The 12,261-nt window shown below is 41.9% G+C and overlaps 1 protein-coding gene across 1 annotated transcript in view; it reads left to right on the forward strand.

Annotated features, from left to right (window-relative positions):
* The window catches only part of LOC107378752 (A disintegrin and metalloproteinase with thrombospondin motifs 16), a 112,576-nt gene that overhangs the window by 52,982 nt on the left and 47,333 nt on the right, over positions 1-12,261 (forward strand). Inside the window, exons 10-12 of the mRNA XM_015949123.3 lie at positions 2,557-2,710; positions 4,950-5,045; positions 9,646-9,794. Of these exons, the coding sequence (XP_015804609.2) occupies positions 2,557-2,710; positions 4,950-5,045; positions 9,646-9,794 (399 nt within the window). The remainder of the gene's footprint in view (positions 1-2,556; positions 2,711-4,949; positions 5,046-9,645; positions 9,795-12,261) is intronic.

The following is a 12,261-nucleotide window of genomic DNA, read 5'->3' on the forward strand; positions in this document are numbered from 1 at the left end:
GCTCAATGATTGAAGTTTCAAATGAATGTTATGTTATGATTAAATTGATATATGTTTCAGCATGTTTATATGGCAAGGTCATCACCATTTGCACTCATACAAGGACAAAGTAAGGTTAAGTCAAACGCGTGACACATGGATAGTCCTTTACCCCAGATCAGAGCATCCGGTATCAAGGAAGGCATGTTTCTGAAGTTGTCTTGGTAATATTCCTCAACTTGTCAACCTCTGGTTGGCTACACAACTCATAACATGAGTACATTAAAACTGGATCACTCTGGTGATTCATCAGTTCTAGAGAAAGCTTCAGACCGGCCATCTGAAGCAAAACCCTCTTTAACCCATCAAAGCTTTTGACACGTCGTCAAAATCTTTTTGCACCTGCGAAGCTTATACAGCAAACGGTTCCTGCAGGACGAGCTGATATTGTTAAGACTCCTTAAGAGTCCCAGACGCGCGGTTCCATCCATCTGTTCGTGACCCGAGACATCTCTGTACTGAAGAGTCGGTGCTACGGTATTCTACAGCCCTTCGGTGCCAGAGGTCATCCGACCTCTCTGACCCTCGGATCCACTAAGAGAGTCTCCAAGAACGGGTGAAGTAGAAACGACAGATAGTGTCTGATGTGCTTTTGATAATAATCAACTTCATAGCTTAAAGCAAAGCAAATTATTTTACATCCAGAACTCAGCTCTCCTAGATACGGAAGTTCTGATAACATTGCATTCACACATAGGTTCATATGTCACATCTAGTTCCACCCATCACAGTAAATGTTAGTTAACTTGTCATGTTTTAATTGTTAGTAAAATAAATTCTTACTTTTATAAACCTGACTCTTCTGAATCAAAACAAAGTGTGTACAATCCCCTAAAAAATAAAGAATCCTAGAATCTTCTGATTAACACAGTAAAGATAGAGCATGGTTGATATTCTATATTTAGATAGAGTATCACAGCTTATTGGTCATCAGTAGAGGTAATATATATATTGAGCTCTTAAAGCACTCAATTTACCAAACCCTACAGATGTGTTTGATTACACCATTTGCAAAATCTATTTTTCAGAATCCCTTTATTGTGAATAATGTGGAATATCAGAATGTTACACTTGCAGAGGGCAGTAATTGTTCACTGTAGACACACAGGACTCATAAAAAGCTGGAATAGCGCGTGCACTCACACACACACACACACACACACACACATGTATATATATTTCTGTTAAAGCAATCAGGACCACTCGCTAACTAAATGTACCATTCCAACATATTTGCCTTTTCAAGTTCTTTCCATCATATTTGTGTTTTATATTCCCTCTACTGCGATACTTAAGCTGTAAAACATTTATTTAAAGAAACCCTTGATATCAGTTAAAATTAAGGCACCCCCCCACCACCACCACCACCTTCTTACAGGTGTTAGAATACAAGTGATATGAGCAAAGACTTTTATGTCTATCAAAATTGAGTGTTGCATGAAAACCATCACTCTGAGATTTTTGTTTTTGGAAAGGTATTATGTTACCATGGCAACACTCCACAGTTGCCCCTGGTGTCAGCAGCAGTGGAACATGTGGATGCTCGCTTTGGAACAATTTTAGAGTACCCAGCAATGAGGCTTTATTTCATGTAATGGTACAACCTACAATCTCACGCCTATGTATTAACATTCTGACTGTTTTACAATTGGCTTGTTTAATTACTTTAACAAATAAATGCATACAGCCTTGCTATTTCCTGAATTCCTAAAAATGTGCAAATTTTCATTACAAATGGATTTCATGTGCATTGTGCAAAAGACAAACAAAAATGTGATCATTTCTACTTATTTTGGTTCGAGGCCGTCATTTTGAATGCCAGTGATTTTCTCGCTGGTTTCTCTGAAAAAATTAAAAATAGAACACCGAGAATTTGAAATTTTACAATCAAAGAGCAACTCCAGCATTATTTCTCGACCTCGTTATTTATTGTTTTGTCTTTTATGACTAAAATATAAAGGAAGAGAGAAAACGCATAAAAACTATGGTTGTAGAATTGGTGTAAGAGAGACTGATACAATGGACAGTTATGATTCTGAAACAGCGTTTTTGGTTAATAAACCCTTATTTAGTTAATTAAATTAAATATTATATGAAATTATAAACTTACAAGGTGAATTGACTGACCTTTACAAGCAGCCGTCATAATTACTACTCAAGACCATTCTAATGGTGGCGGTTTGGTGGCCGTTCTAGTGTGACAATGATCTTCTAAACCAGAGGTGTCCAAGACAAGGGCCAAATTAAAAGTTGTTTTGGGCCATAAAAATGATAATTAGAAGAAAATGCCAAAAACAATACATTTATATGGTAAAAAGTGACAAATGTTACAAAAGTTGATTATCTATATCTAGACTGCTGGGCATTTAAAATGACACCACTCTTGAAAAGCATTTGGGGCCACACAAAATAATTTCAAGGTGAAAAAATGCCACACTTGGGACAAGCCAGCAGTCCAAGCATCTTTTTCATTTCTTGATTATGTTTCCATCGTTTTTCCCACCTCCTGCTCTCCAGTACTGCCCAGGCTTTGTGCCTGTCAGATGAACCCAAAGCAGTCAAGGAGTACAGCTACCCAGAGAAGCTACCGGGCGAGTTGTACGACGCAGACACGCAGTGCAAATGGCAGTTTGGAGAGAAGGCCAAACTCTGCACCCTTGCTTTTAAAAAGGTAAGGCTAATTGCAACAAAAAAAACTTACTTATTTGCAATCATGTAAAGGTTTGCTGACTTGTGGCAGCTGAACTGCTTTAAAAATTGTTTTGTAGGAAGAACTTTACAGTGAGATGGCATGAGGGTTAGGGTTAGGGTTAGGCAGGATAAATGAACATGAAAGAGGAAAGGAAGAAAAAAGAACGGGATAGAGTTACATATCCTCATGTTAATACTTGCATAGACCTGTGTGTGTGTGTTTGTGTGTGTGTGTGTGTGTGTGTGTGTGTGTGTGTGTGTGTGTGTTGTGTGTGCATGCGCGCATGCATACACACACACACACACACACAAAACAAACAGTAGGATTTGTAATGCTACCCTTGTGGTAAGGATTAAATACACCCAGGAACATTGCCAATGGGAATTTTTCCTTCTTGCTCCCCCATTGTCTTTTTTTGCTGATATTGCTGTTTATTTTACTGGTTGGACATATTCCAAAAAACTTATTTAGTTTTGAAATTAAATACCAGTGCAAAGGCAGTTGTTTGTCTGATTTTGCTCAATAATCCATGATGCAGTGTCTTAAACCTAAAGATGGCCTCTCCTCTGCATAGTGTCATTGGATATTTACTTTTCTTTAAACCACAGGTTATCACGTGTAGTTAAGTCCTAGAGATGGAAGGAATCTTGAATGTTTGAGGTGATATATATCTATGTATATATATATATATATATATATATATATATATATATATATATATATATATATATAATGTTTGTTAGTTTGTGCACATGATAAATGAACAGTATAATAATGTCATCACATCATTGCTGTTCCTCTTTTATTTTCCCATGTTTCATCCTCCTTCTTGGTTCACTCATCTTCACCTGTTCGTATGACCCCAGACAAAGCTTCTGCTAAGGCAACTAAACTTTCTTGTTTATGAAAATGTGGGCAGAGACAATAAAGTGATTCTTGAAATCTTAAAAAATATGTATCATGCTAGAACAATTTGTATTCTGTGTTTTTGTATTTACTTTGAACATGTTGTTTTTAGTTGTGAAATTACGCACCCAAAAAACAATAAACACGGAAAATGCATTGAAATGAGACTTTGCATCACATGTTCATAGATATCACACACATAAATTCTAGACTTAAGATAAAACCTCCTTAAACCCATGCAAAATCTGGTAATGTCTGTAAAAATCGTACATTTTACAGTGTGCAGACACTCCTAAAATTGTTTGAGAAAACATTGAAAGTTACCTGCAGACTGGATCATGCCAGAATCCTTTTTTATGTAACGAATCATAGTGCTTGAAAAAATCAGAAGCATTCCGAACACTAAAAAAAATTGATGAAAAGTACAAGAAACCATCTCAGTTGTGTAGTTTATTGTAAATTCATATATCAGGAAACTAGTTGGCAAACGTGTCACAATTAGATACCATTGAAAACGACTCATTATTTCCTCCTCAGTGTGAGCAGTTAGATGAGGATTGGTTGCCACCTCAAAATAAAAATGTGTGCAGGTGTTTTCTGGTTCAATTATTAATTCCTGTTTCTGTGCATTTCATCCGTCCTTCATGAACCTTGTCATCCAGTTTTACTGCTAGAAATGTTCCGAGCATGCTGGACAAAAAGGCCTTGGAAAGAATTCCATGGTGGCTCTTGGCTGCGACCTGCTGAGGCAGAGATGCTTGTCAGCATCTGCACTGAGTTGTTACAATCTGATGTAGTCGTCCAGACAGAAACAGAGTGGCCACGCTAAAAAGTAGCAGGGAAACCACCCGGGGCTCCCATGGAGATTTCTCTTTTTCATTTTTTGAACAAAGCCTAGAATCAGGATATGATATGAGCCTGGTACGACCCAATCATATTTCTGCTGTTTCTCTTTTTATAATATGAAAATGACACAACTAAACACTCAGACAGCCAAAATATTTGTCTCCCTTTTACAGAAATTAAATTAACAGCAGCTTTTTTCTCTCTTTTTGGAAATGTTGTCATCCTAGCTACAGAAGCATGAATATTTTGGAAATGTTGCTGCACTGGGACAGGTCGCGAAATCCTCATTTTTCAGGCAATATCCATTTCATCAAGCTTTCATCAACATGTCTTAATGATTCCCCAAAGGCGAAATAACAGTGTCATCAATTATCTTTCCTCCAGTTTCTGGTAGCTTTGTTCATGGCTGCTGTGAGGAAGATCCTGGTCATTCCATTTAGTTTATTTACCTCTAATGTCGTTCCAGGACATCTGCAAGGCTCTGTGGTGCCACCGTGTTGGGAGGAAGTGTGAGACCAAATTCATGCCAGCTGCCGAGGGCTCTGCCTGCGGCCCCAATATGGTGACTGCACACCCGTTTTGTTTGCATCAGTTATAAACTCGGGTTTTTTAAACCAAAAACTGTCCAGCGACAAAGCTCCCTCCTCATATTTCTTTTGTTTTTGATTTTTTTTCAGAGTAAGTCATTCATCCTTTTTTGAAAACGATTCACGTTTTATTTTCCAGGGGTAAAGATGACCTTTGATCTTCTGTTTTAACGTTTTCTTGTTTTTTTCTTTTTTACTGGAGTTAGTCCTTCGTTGTCTGGCAACATCTCACCAAATAAATCCTCTTGTAAATGTCACCAAACAAGAGCGTCTGACAAACACTGCCTTGTGGGTTTTGTTAGGACATAGAAGTCTTCCATCAGTGCAACACCAATCAAACAAGCACATCTCAAGTGTCAGCTTTAAAGGTCTCCGCTCAGGTTTAATTGACTCGACTCATTCACGAGTAACTTTTATTTTGGAGACACAAGTTTTCCTTTTGTCAGTGTGCTGCCCAACATAATGAGCTATGTAGCATTTATCTGAGAGTAAAGCTTGTAAAACGTGATGTCTTCTACAGAGACAAACACATTCTTCCTCCAAAGGATACCACAGATCTCTCCATCCGTCAATTACATGAAACGAAGAGCGACAGTATTTTATGTCGTGGACAATCTAAATCGATCCTGCTAAAAGCAAAACTTTATTGAGCCTTTAAGGGTTGTTTGGTGCAAGTACTTCCACTGAGTTGTGCCATTTGAGGATAAAAGGCTTGAACTCAGAAATCCTCACACAAGCTGAGAAGAGATGTTTGAGCAGCTCTACTCTGTGTTAGGTTTTAGTTCATGTTCAGTGTGAATGGGTTGGGTTAGGGTTAGGAAGGAACCATTCACAGAAGGAACCATTTCCTTGCTCTTGTTTTCACCTGAAGGAGCAGCTGATGTGGCAGAAATGAGCCATTGGGGTTTGAGCCAACAGAAGCACAATGTATTTTTTTATTTAAGATAATTGTTTTGTTACTGTCTTTGTTGATTCTCCTTAAAGCTCACTCCCCCGACAGCCCATCATCTACATTCATGCTGAAGATAATAACAGCAGTGGTTTATTTAATTAGCTGAACACAAACTTTGACAGGATCAGATAGGAGTTTGTGACACTGCTGGAGGAGAAACCCCTGAGGGGAAATCAGCTGTTCTTGTTTAGAGAGCTCTTTCTGTGTATTTCTGTGAGGGTGTGTTTGTACACTGGAACATTCCTGCTAAATGTGGAAATTGTGGCTGTTCTTTGGTCAATGTTGCATCCCTTTTTAACACATTACTGTAAAATGCATAGTGTCTGTATGACGCATGCTTCTCTGTGGAGTATTTAATGCAGCCCACTGGAGAAAAAAAACTTTACTCAGATAATTTTGCAGAAAGTCCTGTTTTGTCATGCCCTATTGCCTTCCTGAGCAAGCGCTTAGAAGTATTACATTAAAATACTTATTATTACATTACAGTATTACATTAAAATCCATATCTGCTGTCCTGATAATGTGCTTGCTAAAGGTTTTTTTTAATTTGCTAGAGTCATTCAATCTAACTCAATGGGTATCATCCCCAACTCATGCCAGGGGTCACACCCTGGACCTGGTTATCTCTTATGGTCTACCCATCATGAACCTTGTGACTTTGCCTCCTGTGTTCTCTGACCACTCTCCAATTCTCTGTGATGTTACGTTGCCATGTCCTGTCCCTGTGTGTGAAGCTCCAGCTACTAGGTTCAGAGCCCTGGATGCAGAAACAATTTCAAAGTTTGTAGACTGTATGTCTGTAAGGTTAGAGACCTTTAACCCTGATCCATCTAACGTTGATCACTATTCACAACACTTTGATGTACTTTGTAATCAGGTCCTGGACGTGGTTGCCCCTCTCAAGCTTTGCAAGTCTCGGCCTAGGAGGGAGCCATGGCTCTCTGATGTCACACGGGCTTGTAGGCGGGCGTGTAGATCCTCTGAGAGAAAGTGGAAAAAGGATGGCCTACAGGTCTCGCGTGAGTTGTTCAGAGCATCTCTGGTTGCTTATCAGGATGCAGTGAGGGCCGCCAGAATGGCCTATTTTGCAGACATCATTGAGACAAACTCCAATAATCCTAAGATTCTCTTCAAAACGCTAAACTCAGTTCTGGTGTATCAGGAGCCTAGCTTCATGTCTCCTACAGCTGCTGGAAACTCTGAAGCTTTTCACAAATTCTTTGTTGATAAAGTGTCGGGCATTAGAGCAGTCATTTCAGGTAACTCTGTTGACCCTGTTCCAGTTCCTCCATTACCACCCACCCTGAGCTCCCTCAATACAGTTTCATACTCTGAGCTGAGTAAGCTAGTTGCGAGGCAGAAGCCATCTGGCTCTCCACTTGATGTTCTACCGCCTCGTCTCTGGAAGGCTGCCTTTCCGTGCCTTGGCCCTTCACTTGGTCAGATTATCAATGGGAGCCTCAGCACAGGTGTGGTCCCAGCTGCTTTGAAAGCAGCAGTTATTCGGCCGACCCTGAAGAAACCTGGTGCTGATGTCTCTGTGATCGAAAATTACAGGCCTATCTCTACCCTGCCCTTTACATCTAAACTGCTTGAGAAAGTCGTTTATCAGCAGCTGGTCTCACATTTAGCTGACTCTGATCTGTTTGAGGTTTTCCAATCAGGGTTCAGGTCTGGCCATAGCACAGAGTCTGCTCTACTGAGGGTCCTAAATGACATCTATCTATCACTAGATCAGGGAACATCTGTGCTGCTTCTGTTATTAGACCTGACAGCAGCCTTCGACACAGTTGACCACGTGATTCTACTCGATCGCTTGGAACGATGGGTTGGGATCAAAGGGTCAGCTCTGGACTGGTTTAGATCGTATCTCCAAAACAGGACATTCTGTGTTAAACTGGGTGATGTTTTTTCTTCTTGGGAGGGGCTCCGGTGGGGGGTCCCGCAGGGGTCGATCCTTGGTCTACTTTTGTTTGCCATTTATCTGCTACCTCTGGGGTCAATCTTTCGTAAACATGGCCTATCATTCCATCTGTATGCTGACGATTGCCAGATTTACTCTCCATTGTGTCAGGAGAAAGGTCACTCTATTCAGTCTTTTGTCTCCCGTGTTAATGAGGTGAAGTCTTGGCTAATGTCCAACTATCTACATCTGAATGAGGGAAAGACAGAGCTCATTGTTTTTCACCCCAACAGCAGGAATGTGGATCGTTATGCTGATCTTGGCCCTCTTTCTCCATACTCAAAACCAGTTGTTACCAGTTTGGGGGTGAAACTTGATGTAGGACTTAAATTTGATGCTCACATCAATTCTGTGATCCGGTCCAGTTTCTTTAATCTGAGACGCCTTGCTAAAATCAAGCATATGCTGTCGAGAGCCCACCTGGAGCGGGTACTGCATGCCTTTGTAATTTCTCGGCTTGACTACTGCAGCTCTCTATATGCAGGGTTGTGTCAGTCAACACTGCGTCGCCTACAGGTTGTGCAGAACAGCGCTGCCAGGTTCCTGACTGGGACCAGGAAACGGGACCACATCAGTCCAGTTCTGGCCTCCCTGCACTGGCTTCCGATTTCCTATCGCTCACAATTCAAAATACTCGTCTTTGTTTATCATTTCTTCCAGGATGGTGCTCCCCCCTATCTGGCCACTCTCCTGAACAGACATTCCCCATCACGCGCTCTGCGCTCCTCTGACCAAGGCCTGCTCGCTGTCCCTCGGTCTAGGTGTCGTACCCGTGGGGACCGGGCTTTCTCAGTCCTAGCACCGTTACTCTGGAACCAGTTGCCACCCTCAGTTAGGCTGTCCCCTTCTCTGCCAGTCTTTAAGAATCACCTAAAAACACACCTCCTCTGCTTGGCGTTTCCAGAACATGTTTGATTATGGCCCTCTTTTATGTTGAATCCATTCCACAGTTTTCATTGGTACACTCAATCCATCCACTCAATCCAATTGTGTTTCACACATTTGTATTTTACCGGAATGTTTCATCTATCTTGTTATTTCCATTTTGTATTTTGTAATTTGTATTTTGTTATTTGAATTTCTTTTATTGTTGATTTATTCCGTATAATTACTTACAACTGTACCATGTTCAGCGCTTTGGGCTTCCTGACAGGGTTGCGGAAGGCGCTTTATAAATAAAGCTTTGATTGATTGATTGATTGATTGAAAAAGATGCATGTTTGGCACAAATGTGCTAATTTTATTAATTTAATTTAGAATGTCAGCTTGAAAATGAACTGAAAAATGTTTTCAGACATTGTCTCAGTTTATAATTTCTCCCTTATAACAGTATTAATTGGTGATCATTGAAAAGCCTGATTAGTTCTCTTTACTATGAGCAACAGCTCATAATAATCGTGCATTACATGAGCACCACAGCAACACATCTGGTAACCAGAGGGGCAGCACTTTCCCAAATTATGGACCAAGTTTCATGAGACCAATGAAACAAGAGGACCAGTTCCTTACATTAACCTAGAAATCAAAGGCTTTCATCCTCAGATTTAATCAGAGATTTTCACAACAGTACAACAGACCCATCTCTGATCAGACAATGAGGGCTTCCTGTTATCTGTACTCATGATTCACCTGCATACTATCCCTTTTTATTTCCATTCAGTGGTGTCGCAGAGGCCAGTGTGTGAAACAGGGCGATGAGGGCCCCAGGCCTCAGCATGGTCACTGGTCAGAGTGGTCATCGTGGTCAACCTGCTCTCGAAGCTGCGAGAGCGGAGTCACATATCGAGAGAGGCAGTGCAACAACCCCAGGTAAACCAGAGATGCGTCATGGCAGAACACAATAAGCTGTGAACACTAAAGCATAGATCTCGGTTAGAAACACTTAAAGGTATGAAGGTTTACCTTTTGAGTTGTGTTTTGTCTATTCTCATCCAAATGGAATGATTGATAGTTTTAATGTTTAAATTCAGTGGAGATAATGAAGGTTAACTGGCTTTTTTCAGTAGTGGGCCCAGTTCACACAACAGGATTTTCAGAACATGAGAGACATCTGTTAAGGGCCATTCAGTCCCTTTCCCAGAGGAGCGTGAGTTTGGTCCGCATTGAAGGTAGTAAGTCAGACCTGTTCCTGGTGAGGGTTGGACTCCGCCAGGGCTGCCCTTTGTCAACGGTTCTGTTCATTACCTTTATGGACAGAATTTCTAGGCGCAGCCTTGGTGTAGAGTGTGTCAAGTTTGGTGGCAGGAGAATCTCGTCTCTGCTTTTTGCGGAAGATGTGGTCCTCCTAGCTTCATCCAGCTCTGACCTTCAGCTCTTGCTGGGTAGGTTCGCGGCCGAGTGTGAAGCGGCTGGGATGAGGATCAGCACCTCCAAATCTGAGACCATGGTTCTCGACCGGAAAAGGGTGGCTTGCCAACTCCGGGTCGGGAGAGAGGTCATACTTCAAGTGGAGGAGTTTAAGTATCTCGGGGTCTTGTTCACGAGTGAGGGTAGGAGGGATCGGGAGATCGACAGGCGGATTGGTTCAGCGTCTGCAGTGATGCGGACGCTGAGCCATTGGTGAAGAGGGAGCTGAGCCAGAAAGCCAGGCTCTCGATTTACCAGTCGACCTACGTCCCAATCCTCACCTATGGTCATGAGCTTTGGGTAATGACCGAAAGGACGAGATCGTGGATACAAGCTGCCAAAATGAGTTTCCTCCGTAGGGTGGCCGGGCTCAGCCTTAAGCTTGGTTTATGCTTGACGCGTCTGCGAGGTTCACACGGCTCCGTGCAGCAAAATTGCGTCATTTTAACAACTACGCCCCTCCACTGCGCCTCCGCATGGCCCAAACTTTCCGCACCGCGCACCTAGGAAATTTTCTAACCAGAAAGAATAAGTCATTTACTTATTAAAACATTAATCATAACATTGTGATTTCACAGATCGGTCACATGGTAATTATTGACTAACAGTTGTTTTGATTAGCTTTTATTGAAAATAGAGTTCTTGGTTTAATAAAAGAAAAGAAAGCAGTCTTCATCTTCTGTCTTCATCGCTGGAATGTAAACAGTTTAGAAGTGAATGCATGACCTTGGCTGTTTCATGCACTCTGGCACTGTGTCAAAAAGAAACAGCTGTTAGAGGGGAGAAATGGCTCCTGCATCACATTACACCGTGATCAACATGTTGTTAAAAATTCTTGGAGAGAAATAGCTCGCACTGTCGGAAAAGACGAGGACGCTGTTAAAAAATGCTGGAATGCCATGTTGTAAACAACAGTCATTTTTACTTCTACTATGGTGGTGTTGGATGCATGCCGTAGAGCTCCATGCTGCCCCGTTCAGCTTGGGAGAATATTGACTCACTGCGGAGACAAGCCACATGAACCATAAATGCTGCAAGTTGTGAAGCACGTTCCATCCGCAAGCCGCATCACCAAGCAGAAAATAAATGCATCAAGCATAAACCAAGCCTTAGAGATAGGGTGAGGAGCTCGGACATTCGGGAGGGACTCGGAGTAGAACCGCTGTTCCTCCGGATCGAAAGGAGTCAGTTGAGGTGGTTTGGGCATCTGATCAGGACGCCTCCCTGGGGGAGATGTTTCGGGCATGTCCTGCTGGCACGAGGCCCCTGGGTCGACCCAGGACACGTTGGAGAGGTTTCATCTCTAATCTGGTCTGGGAATGCCTTGGGGTCCTGCCGGAGGAGCTGGTGGAGGTGGCCAGGGAGAGGATGGTCTGGGGCTCCCTAGTTGGGATGCTGCCCCCGTGACCCGGACCCGGATAAGCGGAGGAAGATGACGACGACGAGAGACATCACACATGGCAATAAAAATATCACATATATTAACGTTTAGATTCTACTATGTGTGGTGTCCAGTCATACAGTGAAAACTACACATCACGCAACAATTTCACTCACGACCATTCTCAGATTAGACTCTAATTTCCCTCTGGGATTAATAAAGTATCTTTGAATTTGACTCAAATTTGAATTTGAATTTGAAATCTCACTAAACCTCTCAAGTGGTTTGAAAGGTGCTTTTAAATAAAATCTAGTGCACCATCTTCAGGAATTAGAAGTGAGTCACGTCAGAGTTGAGCTTCAGACAGGATTTGGAGTCTTATTTCCTGATATTTGGACATCTTGCCTCTGATTGGCTAACAACAATACCAATCTAACACTGACTCAGTGTCCTCTGCAACGTTGATGTGTGGTGGAGTTGTTAATGCTAAGGGTTAGCTACTAGCCGAGGAGTTCTCTGCTGTTTCCTGGAAGCTAAACCAACAACAGC

The sequence above is a fragment of the Nothobranchius furzeri genome, chromosome 5 (assembly GCF_043380555.1).
Source record: "Nothobranchius furzeri strain GRZ-AD chromosome 5, NfurGRZ-RIMD1, whole genome shotgun sequence".
NCBI classification, from domain to species: Eukaryota; Metazoa; Chordata; class Actinopteri; order Cyprinodontiformes; family Nothobranchiidae; genus Nothobranchius; species Nothobranchius furzeri.